The 21,234-nt window shown below is 38.9% G+C and overlaps 1 protein-coding gene across 5 annotated transcripts in view; it reads right to left on the reverse strand.

The window, feature by feature from the left end:
• Positions 1-8,955: 8,955 nt before the first annotated feature.
• ATP11A (ATPase phospholipid transporting 11A) overlaps positions 8,956-21,234 on the reverse strand; it is a 128,311-nt gene continuing 116,032 nt past the window's right edge. For 3 of the 5 annotated variants that reach the window (XM_066990518.1, XM_013197443.3, XM_066990519.1), the window contains 2 exons: positions 19,642-19,807; positions 8,956-13,202 (listed from right to left, as the gene is read on the reverse strand). In XM_066990518.1, the coding sequence (XP_066846619.1) occupies positions 12,945-13,202; positions 19,642-19,807 (424 nt within the window). In that variant the 3' untranslated portion in view covers positions 8,956-12,944. Of the gene's footprint in view, positions 13,203-15,080; positions 15,197-19,641; positions 19,808-21,234 lie in introns of all 5 variants that reach the window. The other 2 variants (XM_066990520.1, XM_066990521.1) reach the window with 2 other exon arrangements.

The raw sequence follows: 21,234 nt of genomic DNA on the forward strand, positions 1-21,234 counted from the left end.
CAGGACTGAGTAGCCCCGCTGCTGCCTCTAACCCTCTGACCCTGCTACCCCGACTGTGAGACGGGGGATTCTGGAGAGAGATTCGGATAAATCACCATATATTTTTTTCTCTCAGTACCTCACAAGGACGTCTTCAGTGTTGGTTAAAAATATCTGGCTGGTTGACCAGGGAAAAGGGCCTGCTAAAAATGGCATGAAAGAGCAGAGAGAGGACACCTTAACTTGGAGATACTGCCCAAAGCAGCTCTGAAAAAAGAGTCTGCAGAGGACAGAGGAAACATCACTTCTGTGGTCCCCCATGCTGACCGTGTCTCACATCAGAGCCTAGGGACTGACTTAGGGTTTCAAGTACTAGGTCAGACAAGAAGACTGAGCGCTTTTTGATTTAGCGGGATCTTTGCTCAAAAGACGGTACAGTGGTACAGGCTAGTGGTATGAGAACTTGTGGAAGAAATTTATTTCATTACGAATAGTCTTTCGCTTCCTCTCAAATATCGTTTGTTCTGCATTAAATAAAATATACTTATCAATATAACATTGGCTTTGAATAAGGATGCTATATTCCATATATACTCTTGGTTCTGGCTGTGCCAAGAAGCTAGGATGGATTTCATCAGGGAAGCAGTTAACTTTCAGGCAAATGTCAAGAACAGGTGACATTTAGGAGTTCTGAAGACATTAATAAAGTAAGCTACTGAAGCAAACCTGTGCTTTTACATTACAACTGCTGAAGGTGAGAGTGGGTTGGAATGAGGTTAAGATATCCATCCTAGATAAAAGGAGTGGCTTGGGACTCCCAAGAGCTGCAAAACAATCAAGTCTTATGGCTCAGGCAAAAACTGTACCACTGAGCTTCTTCTTCAAATGCAGTATGTTGTGTTTCTCGTGCCCTGGAAATTTGAAAGTGCTATCAATAAACACTGGGGTGGTTTTGCTGATTTTTTGAAATTTCCCAGCTCAAACAAAAGCTGGGATGAGAAAGCCCCAAAGGACCTAATAAATGCTGCGGTGCCAGACGTGCTGTTGCACAGACATCATAGGCAACGAAAGGACAAACTCAGCGAGGTGTTTGAGGCTTGCTGGTGCAGCTGTGCTTTGGGAGTGAGGGTGGGGAAGACAGATGACTGTTTTCAGTGGACGGGCTTTGGCTCAGGCATTAGCTTCTCCCAGCTTAGTGCCGGTGCCTGTTGCTAAATTTATCCAGAACACCGTGAAATATAGGTTTACTTGGTTTACTTCAAATTGTAAGGAGGAGATACACCAGGGTGTATGAACGTGGAATTGCTGTTACGTGCCCTGTACTGTGACTCTACACGTGTGCTTCAGGAGAAAGAAGAATTAACCAAGATGCTACAGGAAGACGTTCTCTTAATACGAGCTGTTTCTACCAGCTATGATGGCTGCAAAATGACAACAGGTTGGTTGTCAGGAAGAGGTTATGTGAATTGTGTCCACCATGTATCTGAAGGCTTTCTTTATCATAGTAGCTATGTCCTGTATGGGATCAGCATCTCTAAGTTCTTAGTAATCTGCCGAGAAAAATACGCAGAAAAGTAGGCTTCAAAGCTTTTAGTTATTTAGAAAAGTTCTTCAAGCTCTGTTAGGAACATTTTTGAAACCTTCTGAAAATAAAATAGCCATAATTGTCCAAAGAGAAAAGGAAATTCAAAATATTTTTTAAATAGACTGATAATAATTCTCTTTTTTATAGTGAAGGCAATGCATAGCGAACGATGGAGAATAAATTGCATTTAAAGAGAGGCAGTTTGAAAAGAGAATTATAGCGATTGAGACGTACAGCAAAGCACTGGGCTGAATGATTAATTTGCAGCTAATATCACTGAAGTGCGACTGAAGTGGGAAAAGATGGAGAGCAGACTGTAGAGAATCCCATTGGTAGGCTGCAAAAATTCCACATTTGTGCAAGATGTGAGCAAAATGTGTTCCCAAAAAACCTCGCCTGTCTTCTCGCTGCACTGCAAACATTAACAAACATGACTCACGGGCTCAGGGGACACTGCACAATCACGCGCTGCTTTCTGATGGTTTAAAGTATCTCTAGAAATTCCTCCTCCTCTCCTATGAAATATTTACCTTAATAAAAATCCGAAGAACCCACTAAAAATAACAGCAGCTTCTCCATAAATAATAGAAAAACTCTTGGTTTCAGGCATATTCAATGGCTGAATATTTGAGCTGGATGACGTAGAATAAGCAGAGTAGCCTATGGGTGTCCTTTTAGCCTGTAGTAAGTGAGATTTTATCTAAAGAGCAGAGCTGAAGGTTCGGCTGGATGATCCTTTTGTGTCACTGAGATGCTCTGGTGCCAACCAGAGTGCTTAGTGAAACCCAGGACGAATGCCATAAGAAATGGGATTGCATCGAAAGGAGATGGTTTGTGGAGGAATCCAACGCACAGGTCACTCAAATGTGCACATTGACTAAGACAAAATCTAATTAGCTACAAGGAAAGAGAAACGTGCACACCAACTGCTCTTTGATGCCCTTCCTGGACTGGTTTAGATCAAAAAGCAGCGCACGTGCTTGGGCTTTACAAAACAGATGGTGAAACGGGAGACTTTTTACCTGGCCCTGGAGCAAAACTGAAATCCTCATTTAAATGCAGCTTGGTTAGGCTCCCAGCTGGAGACGCGGGCTCCCAGCTCGCTGCTGTACCAGCTAGGAAGGCGGGCACTAGCAATAGCAAAGATACACTTCAATCTTATAAGGTGTAAGAGAAATGAGTAAACCAGGAAGAAAACTACCTATTTCCAGGGAATTAGCTGAAATGGGGGAATCCTGTGGTCGGACCTGTCTATTGGGAAGCCCTAGGAAATCTGTAGCAATGGGAGCAGGGACCAAGGGAAACCGTGGACCCCTCACCATAGCTAATGCAGAGGAAGTCTCTTCATTTCCAGGCGCTGCTTTCCTCGAGCTCCACAATCCCAGCACCCCGCGCATGGCACAAAGTGGCTCCCCACAGGCACGGGCAAGCATCTCCTCTGCCTTGATCCTGCAAATAGGTGAGATTTCTAGCAAGATCACGCTGGAAGTGGCCGTGGAAAATCTGTCCTGTTGTTTTCCTCAGGGGCTGGCACACTATCAGACTCTTCCAGCTTCTGGTGCCTGTAAAGCATCTGTGACGTGCAGAGCAAATGATTCCCTTTCCTCTCCTCCCTTCCTTCCTTTCAGGGTTACGAGAGTCAGGCCAGGCCCCTCGTTAGCCGTCCCACATCCATGAAAGGTGCTGGGCGGACTGGGCGATCTGTCTGTAAGCTGGCACGCTGAGTACATCTGAAGGGAAGCGAGAAGATTCCCAGCCTGGAGTCCTGTGACGCTAAAGATGCTTAGGGCCTACAAACCCCTCCTGCCTCAGGCTGCAACGTCCACACCTTGGCATCTAAATAAGATTAGTCCTAATCTGTGTATTGGGGACACGGCTGCAAACAACAGAAGTCATGTGGGAGGATGGGGTTGCAAGCCTGGCGTGTGCAGGAGCCCCAAATCCTACTTTTACCTTTCATGTTTGGAACTTGCATGTTTCTATTTCTGCAGTATGAGAATGACAGAAGGTATTGAGAGTATTTTGCTTTTTTTTTTTTTTCTTGGACATGGATGTGAAACATCCTATGCTGTGTATGTTTTCTCTCCCTCCTAGTTAATATTTTTCCTGGCTTTCCCAAGAGTTTCAAAAATAACTGGAATCCTTAACGGAGTTCACTGTGCTTGCATTCAGTACCGTTGCTTATATTTGGACAGTAAATACGCTTTTAATGTCTAACAAACAAATGAAATACCTACTGAAGGACTTGGGCTGAATGTCATGGTCACCAATCCGCAGCTGTTTTTATTAGCGTGCCATCCAACAGAGAATCTTCTGCTGGCTCTGTGGGGAGCTCAGGTATCTGCATGGGACTGGAAACACGGCGTGCTCTGGGCTGCAATGTGTCAGGAAGGGATGTCAAAGTTCTCTTCTGCGGGAAACGCAAACTGTGGATCAGAGTTTTGGACTGTGCACCATGAAACGCCTGAAACAAAGACGGCTGGTTAAGGAATTAAGTTGCAAGGGGCTGGACAAAAGCATGGAATTTCTTTAGAAATGCCAGTAAAGAACAGTATGTTAGTTTTGATTGCATCCAGTGTGGTGGTAGAGAATAAATTGGATCTGCAGCCGTGAGCCCTACGAGAAGAGCGGTGTAACATGACAGAAAGATGACATGCCTGTGAAATGGTCGTGTAAAAGATGAATTGCAGGCAAATGGTCAAATGGCCAGACGTCAGATTGACAGGTCAATCCATGTGCGAAGATGAGTGACCTCTGTGTATCGGAAATTTATTTTCAGGCTACTGTAATACTTCCTCAACTCCCAAGCCAACACATTTTAATATAGCATCTGTAGTGTCCGCACACAGACGATGAGAAGACAGGGGAGTGACAAGAGTGTCAGAGCACTTGTAGTGCCTGGCAGCAGCGGCATGGGCTTTTGCCCAACATCCACTTTCCTCCCTAACTCAGCACAACTCCTGCCATGCTGCCTTGGCTCAATACCTGGATATAAAATTGTTACGATAAATCAGAATTGTTAAGTGTGAAAAGCAAGGGGAACGTAAATCTTCATAAAACAAAGCAGTTAAAAAGTTAATGGGATGGTTAGATATTAACCTTATGAAAAACAAGAATACCTTCTAAAAAACAATCATTTACCACTCTAAAATAGCAGCAGCTCTTAAACAATGGGTAAGGGAGGAGATTGCTTGGACGGGCACATTAGCTGCCAGTAAAATTAAGATATTCTCACAGCTTTCTGTATTTTAATGTTCATACATATTTGGAAATAAAGAATTGGCAGATGGTTCTCATGAGTTACATCTGGAAATAACAGATACCAAAGCTGAGTGTGCGGGTATTATTCAGATAGGCTAAGGAGAGTGGCACATTGCCAAAAGTTTGCTGGAGGATACCACCATGATCGATGAAGAACAAGAACAGCACGAGGGAAATGCATCTTTCAGGTATGGACAGGAATCTCCATGGGTGTGTGGGAGAATTTAAATATCCATTCCCTTTCCACGTTGCCAAAATTCTAGGATATGGGTAGTTTGCAGTAAATTCAGTGGGTTAAAAATCCCCTTTTCCCAATACCTTAATATTACAACTTTTAATAACAAAAACAATTGAAAAAGTCCCATCACACCACAGATCCTCTTGAAGGTGTGGGGAGCTGGGGCTCAGCCTCTTCTCACAGGTAACTAGTGATAGGACTAGAGGGAATGGCCTCAAGTTGTGCCAGGGGAGGTTCAGGTTGGAAATGAGGAGACATTTCTTCTCAGAAAGCGCAGTCAGGCACTGGGACGGGTTGCCCAGGGAGGTGGTGGGGTCACCGTCCCTGGGGGTGTTCAAGGAGAGGTTGGACGTGGTGCTTAGGGACATGGTTTAGTGGGTGACAGGGGTGGTAGGGGGATGGCTGGACCAGGTGATCTTGGAGGGCTTTTCCAACCTTAATGGTTCTGTGATTCTATGATTCTGTGAACTAACACACATGGATGCTGTAGGGAGAGGGTTTGTTTCCAAAACACGCACAATTTTAGCAGAGGAAAGGCTGGATGGAGGTTGAGTCTGAACGTGCTCAGAGACCTGGGAAAACAACAGGGCTGGATGAGGAGGAACAGAAGACAGCGACCACCTCCCACGTGGGATTCCCGTGGAAAAGCGCCCTGTCACAAAGCACTCCCCAGCTGGTATCTCCCGCAGCGAGGATCCAACACAGGCCTTGTAGCAGGGGTTCATTGCACTGGAGAGACTGTGAAGAGAAAGAGAGGGAGGCGTGGAAAGGAGCCTCCCTCTCCTCCTTTCTCTTGTGGTGTGTGCACGGCCAAGTATTTTTGGATAGAGTGACCTGAATGCTTCTCTGAGGCAGACAAATAGAGACAAAAGATCTCTATCTTTCTCATTACCACGTACTGGACTAGGCTTTGCTCAGATGTGGAAGGAATGGTTTCCTGTACCCCAGCATGTCAGACACTGGAAAAGAGTGCAAGAAATATGTAAAAATATGTAAAAATATGTGTCCCCTTTCTTACTTAAAGGGAGAACAAGAATTCAGCGGGCACTGAAGTTCAAAACACTAATCAAATGCTTTAGAAAGGACAATTCTCAGTTATAGAGAGTAAGAGTGTCTGCATGTTTTGTGTTTGAGGAAACACCAATCCTAACATGCCCTAAGCATTTTACCAGTGTGTATACACTGTAATTGTGGTTAAACTGTGTCAGGATGGAGGTAAGTTTGAATGAATGTATCTGTAAATGTAGATCTGTAAATGAAGGCCAGAGCCTTGGAGCAAGGTGGATTCCAAATCCTCCGCTTTGGGACCTCCTGACTCGCTGCGTTGCCATACAATCTACAAAGGAGGGATCTTCAGCTTTTTTTCTATCTAGACCAGTCCCCTTCAGTACAATGACACACAAATACCTGGTGCAGTCATTTTACAAACCACAGCTTAAGTTTTTAAGATGCTTCTGTTCTTTAAGGCTAAACTACTACATATTCTGGACTTCCTAAGTTGGGCCACTTTAAAACCAAGTGAATCCCAATAGTTACTGAGCTGCATCACTGCATCAGGGTTAAGCTTTGGTCTTGTGCCTGAAGTCCCTGACAAGACAAAGTTTCTCTTTCCGAGCTCTAATTTTATCAGAATAAGAGAACACAATCCCTATTCATAGCTGGGAATACAGTTAGAATTCAACCTAATTAATACTGACAACTCTCTCTAGCTATGCAATTTATAATCACCTTAGAGGCAAGCTGCTCAGCATTTCCTGGAAGAATATTCCTGCTACTGGGTTGGAAGCATTTTCTGAAATGAAAGTCAGCATAGCACTTGATGCTGTTAAATGGATCCAGGACTTTTTTTCCTTCTTTTCTAAAGCTCAGTATTTATTAAATTGCTAGATCACATTAGCTTTCAGATCTGGCAGTGGTTTTGACATTAACATTTCAGTGTCAAGCATCTTTACAAAATACATTTAAAATCTCAAGGTGAGTGTTGATGTGCTTTTTGAACAACAATTAGCATTGCTTCCCTCATTAGGAACAAGAAGCATATTCTGTTTTTCACCCATTAAGTCAGGAAACTGGATGCTAACAGCTCCTCCTGCTATAATCTGAACAGTGAGCCTGTGAACCTAAAAGGACCCTGCATCCTAAGTATTTTTAAAAGCTTAATGCACCAGGAGGTTTCTTAACTGAAATAAATAATAGAAAACAACAACAAACCTTTGGGTGGTTGAAAATTTAATACTAGTCCTATTTGTCTCCTTTAACTGAAAAATAAAGACTTGAATTATTAAAAGTCACCACTATTACTTTACTGCAGACTCATCAGTTAAAAAAAGAACTGAAACACTGTAATTTTCAGATAAAACACATCCAAACGTATGTGGGGCACATTAGGCAACTTATAAACTGTTCTGTACAAAGAAAGGGGTTAATGGCTGTTTTTGTTCTTACCCCCATCTTACCATTTCACAGTGCAAATGGAACCTATGAATGGACATGGTTTTTGCTTTAGCATTTGAATGAAATTAAAATGAAAGGACCTGTAAGTATACATAACGGAAACACAAAACAACAAGGCTGTATTAGAACGCTCAAAAATTATTTTTAACTTCCTGTTGAGCAGCAGCTGAGGAAATCAGAATATTCATAAAGCATATTCATAAAGCAAAACCATGAAATTTCAGTCTGTATCCAACCTATTTCATTTCATATCAAAATCAACCTCTTGAAACATTTTATTGAGCAGTATTGCATATATTGCGGGAAAAATTGTAGGCTCATTGTAGAACAGAAGAAACAGTTTTAAAGTAATTTACAATGGAACTTACTAAAAGTGCATCATTTAAAGAGCCAAAGGAAAACATATGGTATTCAATTTAGAATTAATACTGTTCAGAAATCCCTTTCTGTTCTTTTTCCTTTAAACAATTATATATTTTTATATGCAAAATAGAAAGTTGGCTACTTTTGAAGTGATTTGTTCCTCTCTCTACTGTGTTCCTCCTGAAATCCGTATGCATCATGTTCTCTTTTCCATTTAGTATTTTTTATCTAATGGCAATTTGTAAATTTTTTCTTCATTACATGAAGAAAGAGAAAAAACATCTTCCATATTTACCTTTCTCCCTCAAACTACCTTACCTAGAAGCTCACTCAGTAGAAAAAAAAAAAACAAAATTTCTTGATGAACAGAAGGGAGATGGGTAAATATGCTTGCATATTGTTTGATAAAAAGTTCATATATGTGCAAAATCATTACTCTAAAATCTTTATTATGGGAACTGAGAAAGCAATATACAAACAATGTGCCTAAGCGCCAAGAAAGAGAGAGGCACCTAACCCAGTGCTCTGAACCGCTTTGTAGAAGCACTCTAGGATAGCTTCATTCTGACTGCGTGAATACATTTGCTGGCATAATCTGTAATGGTTTTGAAAGTACAGGCACTCTCCCATCATACTGTACCACCAACCAAAAGAAAATTATGTTTTCTGTGCAGTCAGTCTATTTTGTAAGAACACCGCTACCAACTCGGATGGCAAAGCAGATTGTTTTTGCCTTTAATTCTGTTTCTTTAAACTGCCAACATTACAAGAGAAAGGTGAACTAGCTCAGGGCACCCAGGAGAGCAGAACTGTAAGGAAATAAAGATCTCCTCACGCGTAGCTTACTAGCTTAGTTTGTAAAGAGCTTCAGCACCTACCCAATCTATGTGGCAAAGCTCTCCTAGACTGAGTAGTACCTGGTACCTGGTAGTAGTCTCCTGGTACCGAGTTGTGCTAGCTTTGCAACACCCCCCTCACACCGTTCATCTTCTGGTCTTCTCTGACAGGCTACGGGTAGTCTCTGAAAATAAATGCGACTACAAGCATAGTCAATAACAGAGTCAGACACTCAATCCATTTTCTGTTCTCTACTTACGTTTTATTACAGACTAATATGAAATCATTTCATATTCATACTTGAATTGTTTTAATTACTCGTGAGCAAACTTAAACCAGTCTTGAATGTTTATATTTATTGCAAGCAGATCCATGTCTCCTGCTTATATATTCTACATAAGGATCCAAAATGTGACTGAATATAAACAAGTTATATTTGGTTATCTACAGAAATTAAAGTTAAAAATAGCACTGAAAAGAAACTTTACAGTAATGTATTCACACACTGACTCTTCAAAGCAAATAAATGAAGTGGTATAGGATAATCTAAACATTAGATTTGAAGGCTGATTTATTTTCAAATAAATGCACCTATAATTGTACAATTAAAAACAAGTGTCAGTATTTGGTGCTGATGACTACAGACATCTTAAATGTTTAATGCACAGAAGACTACCCCCCAGCCCCCATACAGCACTTTCGCAGATTCTACTTTACATTAGATCATGAAAGGACATTTAAAATGCAGCGTGTACATAGCACAGAATTTGTCAGAGACAACGCATATTAAAATTCTGTGAATTTTCATAAGGTAAAAAATTAAAGCTATATAAACTGATTTTTAGATTATTCTGCAAAGTAGAATCACGTACTTTTTCACTTTCGTAATACTTTCACAGATTTCCATTAAAGCTTTTTTTTTTAACAGAGACAGTAGCATGAGTACAATGATCCCACTGGCTTCCAAAAAGAAAAGTAGTGCAGTTGGCTCAATTAAGCTATTTTTAACTTTTATATTTGCAAGCCAGTTGGGACAAGACAGGCTAATGCAAGCAAGAAAGTAAACTGTAAGCTTTTACATTAAGTGGCTGAACAAACAATTATTGTACATTGTAAAATTAAAAAGATCCATGTCTTTTGCCACAAGCCACTGCAGAAAATATATGGATTTCAGTGGCTGAAAAGCTTGAAATACTTTCTAAGTCTTCACATACATTTGGTTAGCGCTTACCAGTTTCAAGACATTTATAGAAGCAGTTATGGAGACATTATGCTGTTAAAGCTGCAACAATTTAAACAAGGCGAGTTAGGAAGTTATATAGATTTTTATACTTTTCCCCCTTAATTCTTATAATATTTAAAAATCTGTCTCCTCTCAGTGCCCCATCCATAATAAAACATTCTAATTAATTTTGATCTAACTTCTACTTTTTCATCTCTGAATTTTACGATCCATTTACAGCGAAACTCCAAGTTACCACCTGCTGCAGTGGACTAGGTTTGCATGGCAAGAGTAACAGGGACTGAAGCAAAAACATACCAAGTGAAACCGAGTTGATGTCATTTGTATTTTCCATTGAATGTTCTATTTTAACAAACAGTACCAACTTTTAAAGGTAAAAGTATTGCTAAATCAAAGCAGAAACTTCCACTTAAATTCAAGCATTCTTCCTCCTCCAAAAAATGAACATGGTCGACTAAATTTTCCCAAGCACTTATGTAGGTGTTTTGGCCTGAATAACATTGACGATAATTTCTAAGTGCTGGTCTACATGAAGTTTGCAATGAACTGCTTTGTTAGTAGGCAGAACAGGAATGCAGCATTTTCGAAAGCATCAAGCAAAAATCTCCTTGTTTAAGGCTAAAAGATGGAACTCAGTAAGTAAAAAAGCAGGAGGCTTTATAGAATAGAAAAGCTAGCAGTAATAGCACAGCACAGAAAGTATATCACTCTACTTGCTGCAATCACAAATCCCAGCAAAACATGAATAGTTTAGGTGACACTGACAGAGCAACAGACCTATATTTCTAATTTAACATTCATTAGAATTTTAACATTCAGCCACAACTCCACTCTAAGCTAAATTTAAGTGGCCCAAACTCATAAGTATAAAAAAAGCCTTCAAAACATATACTTAAAAAAAATAGAAATGGTGTGTTAACAAATGTATGCGTAAAACAGATTTATAAATAGCTACAGTATGAAAAATATTTCAGTGCAAAGGCAATTTTAAGATTTCTAAAAAATACATTACAAATAATTTGTTAACTACACACAAGAAATTTGTCACTGCTACTGGTATAAAATTTATACCCATATTAATTTTTTTTTAAAAATATATACACCAGTGTTTTATGTAGGGGACGGTTTGAACTGACCAACATTCAAGTATGCAATGGCGTATATATGTACACACACCCACACCCACATACATATGTATGTATTTCAAAATGTTTCTGCAATGAGGACATTCTTTGAAACTCAAAAGTGCTACATGTTAAATGTTAAAGATACCTTCATTTGTGGTGCTCACCATTAGCCTTTTTAAATCTTCTTCCCCTATCTTTGGTATAATGAAAATTTCACAACTCACTTTACAATCTCTGTTTGTCCCAGGGCATTTTCAATATTTCATTGTTGAACTGGAAAGTCACGCAGAATATTGTGAGGAACACTTCCTAGTAAGTTGATTGATCTTTTATTAAAAAGTAAATCGTCAAGTAAATTATTTTGTCTCACCTTTTGCTTTCTTAAATGCAAAAAGGGGAAATATTTTTTCTCCACCAGCCTTGTCCATTAAACAGACAACTAACAAGATATTGGTCAAGTCTTCCAATAAAGGCTGCAGCTCTGACTCCAACTATTTTGTTTTCACATTGCAATGAATTTTTAGCTAATATCCTCCCAGAAGTATTTAATGACTGTGGTTATTAACTTGTTATAAACATCAGGCTAAACTAGATTGAAATCAGATTACTCCTTCAGGTAGTTTTGCACCCCAAAATAAAACACTGGACTAAAGAAACAAGACGAGAACACAGCTAACAGTTGAATTAGTGCAAGGTAACATATATGTAGCAGAGAAAACAGGTACAAGTTGGCTGTCATACTTGGAAGTATTTCAAACAGAATCTTTGCAGTTCAACTAAATTCTATCATAATTGTGTTCCAACTGTTAGTAATAGCCGTGTGCCACCTACTGGTTTGCTTGCAAAAGGTAACGGCTGGGTACTACATGCTTTGTAATGTATCTACTGAACCAATTAGCTTGTATTTACCCACATAATTAAAAAAAAAAAAAAAAGATTAAAAACAACTGAAAATTAAAAGGATGAATCCAGATAGTAAAATATGCTTATTCGGAAAAATAGCCTTTTTTAAGAAAAAAAAAGACAAAAAAGCTCAATATATAATATTTTCTACTATGCATACTTCAAAATTACAGAGAGTTAAAAAGTGGGAATACTGGTTACCTGCATCTCTGATGAATTCACAAGGACATTTGAGGCAAAATCCTTACATTCAGTTTTTGAGTAGATAGCAACACTGATATCTACCTATTGAACAGCCAACTTGACTTCATATAGCGTGCACATAAGGTACACAAGGATTGTTATGCCTATCTTTCTACAGGGGAAAACTAACTGCAAACCATACATAGCCCTGATTTGGCCACTTACAAGGAAGTGAACATTAGAGAGTGTTTCTTGAAAGCAGATTTGCACAGAGGAAACACCAGTTTGTTCTATAGAAAGAGCAAAGAAAGAAAAAGGACAGAGGAAAATCAGAAACAGCACTTATTAAATATGCTTTAGGAGACTTTCATTGGAGATAACTGAGGTCATCGCTTCTGGCTGAAAATTAAAACTGTTGATCTAAAAATGTAGGTCACTGACTGAAACTATACACTTCAAGTAACAAAGAAAATGACTAAAGATGACAGAAGCAATAAATGCACAAAAGTCTTGACACAGGATGAAGAGAAATTTTAGTGCTACCAGTCTCACAGTACCAGACTGTGCAGATTGTTCATTGCTCCAGTAGTTCAAAACATAAAAAGAGGCCTATCGGCCTGGAAGGTTTCGTACTTCCAGCTCTTGATCCTGTTTGTCTGAACATTACCTCAGACAGCAAAAGCCACGTATAGTTTAATATGTGACATGTTTGTTTCCTGAAAAAAGAAATAAACAAAGGTACAGTTTTTAAAGGCTTGAGTTGGTGTTCTGTCATACAGATGTTTCCAAACCTGACCCACTGTAGTGGTAGCCTGCACTGGAACGACAATGCTTATTTGAATAGCCAAAGACAGATGGAAGTACTGAATAATCAATGCCCCTCCAGTGCGTAAACATCATTTTTTTAGAATGAGAATTAGACCTTCTTGCTGGGGAACTGCTGCAGTCATTGCTCCTATATCTTGGGCTTTTCAGACAGGCAAGAGGTGTGAATTCCGAGATGTGGTCCCGGCAGTGCCTTGATGCATTCTGTGAAGGAAAAAAAGCCAAATACACAGTAAATAGTTGACTTCAGAGCTAAGTCTAAACTTGCGTTCTTAATGTCCTTGGTATATTAATGCCTTTCACCACTTTGGCTATTTGATTCATGTCAAGGTAAAATCCCTCTTTCAGCATGATTAGTTTTATATTAAGACCTGAAGAACTAGGCATAATTTTACATATAATCTCTAAACCTGACAAGGGGCTCTCCAGAGAACAGATGATGACAGAGAGGTCTGCTTCCACGTTAACTTTTTTTTTTTTTTTAATCAGGTTTATATTTCCTTCTGCAGTCTCTTTTGGTACATCTTTTTATCTCAGAACTTTTTTTAGTCAGGAATTGTTAGGGGGAATTTCAAGACAGAAAAGGTTCAATACTTTGTCCTGTATTTCCAAAGAGAGGGAAATCTTTACAGGTGGTTAGTGCTAATACAGGAATGTTCCAAAAGATCCATTCACTTGTTTTGTACTTCTACGTAATATCAGATTTTGGATTTGCTTAGGTTTACATGTAGCATTAGGTACACGTAGGCAATTTATAGCACACATCTGATAACTTGGTCTAATTGTCCATTCAAATTTATCTGTACCACATGATCACCCCACACTGGCAGAATTGGCACCTCAGCTCGGGAAATACTCAGGACTATGCTAATAGCAGGGTTACATGACAAGAAGCTGGAGTGTGTGAACAGACTAAAAAATAATCAGCACAGCACTGTCCCCAGTGAGTTTATCTAGTGTCCTCATTAAATGTTATGTAAAATTTCCAAGGATAGGGATATGGAGGTTATGTTACAATATTTAAGATAATAATGTATTCTAAGCATGATTCAGACCCGTGTTATCAATCACTCTCTCCATGAATACTATATAAACTAGATAATATTCCACTCTTAATCACTGCCTTCACTCTTTTCCTGTTAACATTAACACGGTAGCAGAAGGGAGAAAATCCCAAAATAAATATTAATAGTGTAGTTTAAGGAAGTTTGCCTACTTTCAATGCCAATCAAAGGCTTGAAATGCTACTCTTACATAACCAAGAGCATGTAGAAAGCTTTCTAATGACAGTCACTCTTGGAAGAGAGTCAGTGAACTGCACAGAAATACTCACTAGCACTGAGGCCTCAATTCTTTTCAACACACAAATAGATCAAATACCAACATTAGTACATAAAAAAATAGGTAATTGGGTAACAGATCAGCAAACTTTATTTTGGAAATGTCAGAGGGAGTAGTCATACACCATATAACTTATTTTTCCTATTGTTCCCACTATAAAATGAAACATTTTAGTTACTGTGTTTCTAAAAATAAAATGGTATTTTTTCTATGCATAAAATGTTGGGTTCCAAGGCAAGATATTTCAATCTGCCATGCCTACCTTAAGGTCCTACTCACAAGTAACTCACTTCCTCTTGTATGGTTATCTTCCTGTTTTACTGTCCGCATTTGTTCTATATGTGTATCCAAAAACACAAGAGATGACAGACAAACTGCTAATGTGAGATTTACTTCTGACTTTGTGTATTCTACACCATGGCATAATATGAGTACGCTCTGCAATAATAACTGCAGTTCCTACAAAACAGATGTTAGGCAACACCTATACATAACACAATGTATGAATAGGATTTTAATATGGGTGTATTGATTCATGCAGACACGTTGTGCTGCCTTACATGGGTGTCTGAGACAAAAAGAGCTTACCTGTCATGTGGAACATCTTTTGCAAAAACTAGACTCTCCAAGTAAAACGTAATGATTTTGTATCATATTGACAAATTACATCAAAAACTCTGGAGGAAACAGTTGATTTGTAAATAGCACAGATAGAAATCAATCCAAACTGGCAACACGTACAGTACTGTTACCTAGCTTTGATCTAATTATGTCTCGGAAGCTGAAAGAGTTCCTTCAAGAAGTGGCCCATCGCTGTTCACCAGTGCATTTAGGGCTGTTCTATGTCTCATAGTCTTCTGCAAGGATGAGGAAAAACAGTGAGACTCTTGCTGAATACAGGAGAGAAATGTGAATGAATTGTACCATTTGGTACATATATAACTACTGTAGCAAGGTCCTGTGAAGTGACAGATTTTCTGATGGATCTAAAAAGGAAAGGTTATCAGAGTAAAACAAGGTTTCTATTTCTTGCTCCTGAGGTTAATCCTTTGAGACACACTGAGAATATTTTAATTCCATTTCAAACTTTTAAAAATGCTTAATTACTCTCGAAAGCATTTAAACTGTACCATGACTAAGTACCATGGGCTGTTTGTCCTCCCTGCTGACAATAACCTGCACTGAATGAAGGAGCTCTCCTGGATACGATGATGTGACAGTGCTGTAGCTGGACCAGTGCCCTGCAGGGCATGTGGCAGCCACACTGGTCCAGGATTTCCTTAAGGTCTTCTCTCCCCTAGCCAGTCCAGGTACTCCAAATTAAGGAGTGGATGTCCTGCTTCTCTGCCCCCCAGAACAAGAGGGGCACTGAAGGGAGAGCTACAAGAGAAGGTGATGGTGCCAGTGCTGATAAAGGCTGACTTACAACTTAGTCATTACTACATGGTGAAAGAGGGCAGGAGAGTTATTAAGGTAACTTCTATGAGATTCAAATATTGCAACAGCAGGACCCATTTCTATGGGATTCAGATATTGAAACAGCAGGACACATTTCTTTATTTTCCACAGAAGAGGAGCCATGACAAAGGCAGCAGCTGGCTGGTCCAATAGGTTTCTAAGAGGCCTGCGCAGTTGTTTAACAGCAGCTAAGCCCATTGAGGAACAGAAGAATGATGACTCCCCAGAGAGGCTTCCCCAGGCAAAAGCACCGCTGTGGGAGCAGCAAAGGGTAGAGATGCCATACCGAGGCTCATGGGCTGAACTTGTGACTGAAGTGAAAGTGAAGTAAAAAAAATCAGAAGCGAAAAGAAAAAGGAACGTATTTCTTAAAAAGGGATAAAAACATAGAAGTTATTTACAGCTCATAATCAAAACACCTGGTGTTTCAGCTAAAGAGTATCTGGGATTACTGAAACATTGCCAATCAAAGTGACAATTAAAAAAATGCAAAGAGAATCATTTAAAGTGAATTTATATTTTTTTATATGAAGTGGCCAAGCTTCTCAATTTATTAGAGAGGGATAAAAAAAATGAAATATTATCAATTAATGTAAGCTGAATATTAAAAAAGCCCTAATGCTTACTGAAAGTTAAGGATGAAAGAAACATTACAGCAGCGTAATTTCCAGTTAAAACACAGAATTCAGCTTGTTTCATTGAGCCAAATAGTCACCGGGACTAAGCATGAGACAGACATGAGCAGGTTTTGACCTAAATTAACAAAAGACAACCGATTCCTCCAAAGCTTTTGCAGAATTAACATTTTAGCACAAGAAAGACGACAGCTTGTGTGTATACATACATATATACACACATACATATATGTACATATGTGTATGCGTATACACACATATACATACGTGAATGCATACATGTGTATATATGAAAGGATCTTTCAAAAACCAAAGAACTAGATCTGGAATGATTAAAAACCTCTGAATGATAATGATGGTAAACAATCACTGACCCCACTCTGGAGTGACTCCAGATAATTGAAAAATTTAGAAGTGTTAAGAATTACTCCAAAGGCTTTATGTGATCTGATTGCCTGAGCAGAACTAGTTTAGTAACCTGGGAGGTGATCTCTAGCCCTACGTTAATCTTGCCAACTGTTCCAGAAGCTCTTTATTACAAAGAAGATTATATAGTTTATAGGAATGCACTAAGTTTAAAAACAGTTACAAGCTTACTTCAAACTAATCCTAAGGCTCTTAAAAGCCAATTTTATTTAGAATTTGCAATGGTGAAAACACCTTTCTGTATTTTCCCTTTGACTTAAATAATTACAGTATTTTTATTGACTATACATTTTTGAACAAAGAAAGAAGTCATTTTTTTTATCTTAATCAGTTAAAAGATAAGGATATAAAATCTGTAATGGAAACCAAGAGTCTCCTAGTATTAAGTCAAAAGGAGCTTTATGTAGACCACAGTAAAGCCAAGATTTACCAGCTTTTCTTCTACTTTTATATTAAATTGTCATATATTTCTGGATCTTGAGCTTTTTTATTTTTAGAAAGAAGTATAGAATTTCAAAAAATGGAATAGAAGGAAAGCTTGATTTGAAAATGCATGCTAGAAACAACTTAGTGTAAAGAAGTTGCATTTTCAGCAGAGCAGATATATTAATATATTCCAAAGATTGCTTAAATAGCTTCCAGCACCGTATTTTCTGTATCAGGATAGAACATCAGCATTATCAGAATTATCACGCTTTGTGTGGCAACTATTCTGCTTAGAGATTTACAATGCAAGCACAACATGCATTCACCTACAGATACACAAATGATTAAAATGGGGCCTAAGAATCCCAGATTCTTGAGGCAGCAACACTTTGTAAATTTCAGTAAAATCAGTGAAAAAAATGTTAGTGATAGTGACAGATTGTGACAATGACTCATACAATCTTTGAGATAAATAAACAGAAGGTGGAAAAAGCGGAATTAAAAAGTATTTTTTAAAGTATAGTTGGTGTGAGTCGGAAATGGAGATAATGAATACGGTAAATAACTTCTGATGATAAACTTTTTACTGTCTTTTGAATGAAATGGCCAAGCATGCAGAAAGGCAGAAAAAAAGTCACCTTTTGTTCCATTAGAAACTTAGACTGCTTGAAGTCTGAGAAAGCATAAAGATGGTGGACTGCTCAACAGAAAGGCACTGATGTTTAGTCTGATTTCCCCAGAAGATTGTAGGAAGTAATCGTGCACATCATTTATGTTTAAAGCAAGGTAGTAGTTATTTAGACAAAGCGGATTGGAAGACAGAAATAAAGGGAGATAAGAAGAAACACAAGGGATATATCTGGTTAAAAGTCAAAGATTCTATTAAATATTACAAAATCAATATTGCTAGTGTTAAGCCCAAAGTCTGCCTTAAAATTGATTCCTTTTCCAGCACTAACATGTAATGTTGGTGAAATTCCTTTATCTGGGGCTAGGTGTTTGCATTAACCCACCCTCATTCTCTCTCTAGACTTAAATTAAGCATGCAGAACCTACACCAAAATCAACTTGCACAAGTAGCACATATGACAGAGACATCTATTAAAGATATTGAAACAGAAAAATGCTAAAAGCTGATCTGCCTTTTTTTCTTGCTATTCTGTATTCTTTTTTGTTCTGAAGTGGGGCATTTAATTTTAAAGTTAAAAATTTAAGTTTTAATACATGCTGTTTTTTTAAACAGGCACAGCATCAGTATTAGTTTGCTAAGACAGTGTTATATTCCACAGATCACGAAACATGAATGTTAGCATGAGTTCACTACATATTCCTCACCAACGTACTTGGTGGTAATATTTATCACATTTGGAAATATTTATCACATTTATTTTAAGTGTGTGAATTAAAGTTTATTCAACAATAAATGCACATGCAGTTGTAGAGTACCTTGGTACAGAACTACAATTGCTTGTGTTAACCCTAGATTTAAGGGGACTTCAACAAAATGACATGCTCCTTTCCTACCAATTTTGAGCTTAGCTTATCTTCGCTGTTTTTCCATTTTAGATAACTATGCTCAGCTTGCATGGTAAACGCTAAAACATCTGTATTAGAGATTACTTAAGCAAGTAAAATATATTTGCCTGCTATAAAAATTACTTCAACTCAGGGGTGCAGGCAGTACCCCTGAATACTACTCCATGACAGCAGGAACAACTGCTGTCCAGGCTGATTTAACTGCCTCCTACCTACCCTCACGGAGACCTCAACCTCCTTATACCCTTCTTATTTCCTCAAACCAGGAATCACATTGAGCCATATAGCTGTCTCTCACCAGCCTTATCAGCTGATTTCCCAGTGGCTGCTGGTACAGGGGTCACCCCAGGGTTCAGGTATATACCACCAACTAAATAACAAGCAGCTTATTTCACCATACTGGTTGGTGAAAGAAGTGACTGGTATACAACCAGTGACATACATCACAGATGGGGAAGCTCTGTGTCTTGTCTCTAAACTTGAGAGAGGGCTAATTATTAAAGGTAATGACAGGACAAGGGGAAATGGTTTTAAACTAAAAGAGGGGAGATTTAGACTAGAGGTTAGGAAGAAATTCTTCACTCAGAGGGTTGGGAGGCACTGGAACAGGTTGCCCAGAGAAGCTGTGGATGCCCCATCCCTCGAAGTGTTCAAAACCAGGCTGGATGAGACCCTGGGCAACCTGATCTAGTGGGAGGTGTCCCTGCCTATGGCAGGGGGGTGGAACTAGATGATTTTTAAGGTCCCTTCCAACCCAAGCCATTCTATGATTCTATGATCTGCGATACAAATAATTACCTCTACATTGAAAAATACTTTACCTGGATTCTTTCTGTTGCTGTAGGCCACAACTGTCTGCATAAGACCTTCTTGAGAACATCTGGAAGAAGGCTGACAGTTATGAGCAGAATTATACCCAGCCACGCAGGACCACTAGATAGCATTTGCATGAACACATAATACATCCTCTGATAATTGAGAAAAGGCCTGGTAGGAAAAAGATTAAACAGAAGTTACTCTCCAATACACAAGAGAAAAACTGACAATGTTAAATGAAAAAATTACGACACTGATGAAATACTGAAGGTTCGACTTCCCAGTTTGTGGGAATTCATCCATGCCAGTTTTCCCAAAAGGACATCTAAACCTTCACTGACTAGACAGAACTGTTCTCCTCTTGTCTGCCAGGGTGTAGGTAGTATCAGGCTCTCCTCCAACCCAAGCTGCCTCTCCCTAACAAAGATAAACTAAGGTACATTCCTATCCTGTTTAAACACTTCCAATTACTCCTCATCACGCTCCAGATATTTTCCATCTTTCTTCTTCCATTCCCATCCATTCCCTCCTATTTCATGCACTCCCTTTGTATATATCCTCTGAATGAGTCTTGTAGACCACACCTTTCTTCACCTCTCTCATACCTCAAGCACCCTCAAACATTTCTGATGGTCTCATGTTAAGCTCTCTATCCTATTCACCATGTTTTTATCTGCCCCCATGTTCAATGCCCTCACTTCCATGTTTCCCTGCATCTTCATGGCAGTTGTATGGCCATTAAAATTCCATCACTGCACAATAATGGAAACCAGAGGCATGTTTACTGAGAACAAAGTTCTTGACTGGTCAGATTGTAGAAATACTGCAGTATAAATCCCTCCTACCAGCAGGGCAGTTTTCTGCTAGTTCCCAAAATTTCATAGAAGTCCTTGCATTATAAAAGGTAAACAAGTTGAACCACATTGTTGGATGTAAATAGCAACATCCCTAATACCTAGCAAGACTGGCTGGAAAACATTAGCAGGGAAAGTCTGCTACTATCTCTTCCACAAATCGTTTTCATTCTGATAATGACGCAACTGAGCTCTGGTTTTACTGCCAAAAAAAGTTGGACAAGTTACTCATTTGGAAAGGACACACTGAAATACAAAACCTTCCTCCAGATCACTCAAAATGTTTACTTGTGTATACGAAGTTGAGCAATTCCAGTAGAAAAGATTAAAAACTATAACCTTGTAACTGGGCCCTCTCTATGGGTGAGAAATGCAAATTCAACTTCCTGATGGCAATCAGGGACAGTAAGTATCTGAACCTGTGTTTCAACTCAATCTCCTTCCCCAAAATTTCAGTTTCAAGTACACAGAATTTTTAAGATAGAAAGAAACTCACCAAACTTTAACATTTTCAATCAGCTATGGACAAGAGTTATATTATTTCTTAAAAAGCTTATCAACAGTAGAACAAATACCTGAATCTACTTTTTTAAACAACTTGGTAATTAATGAGCTCAAACGTACGGCTCCTGATAATCCACATGACCTCAGTGTTGGTTCTACTCCCTTGCTCTAGTTTAGGCCACTACAGCTCGTTCCCTCCAAGACAAACCCACACTGTGGGTGGCTAGCCCCAAGCAACAC

The sequence above is a fragment of the Anser cygnoides genome, chromosome 1 (genome assembly GCF_040182565.1).
Source record: "Anser cygnoides isolate HZ-2024a breed goose chromosome 1, Taihu_goose_T2T_genome, whole genome shotgun sequence".
NCBI classification, from domain to species: domain Eukaryota; kingdom Metazoa; phylum Chordata; class Aves; order Anseriformes; family Anatidae; genus Anser; species Anser cygnoides.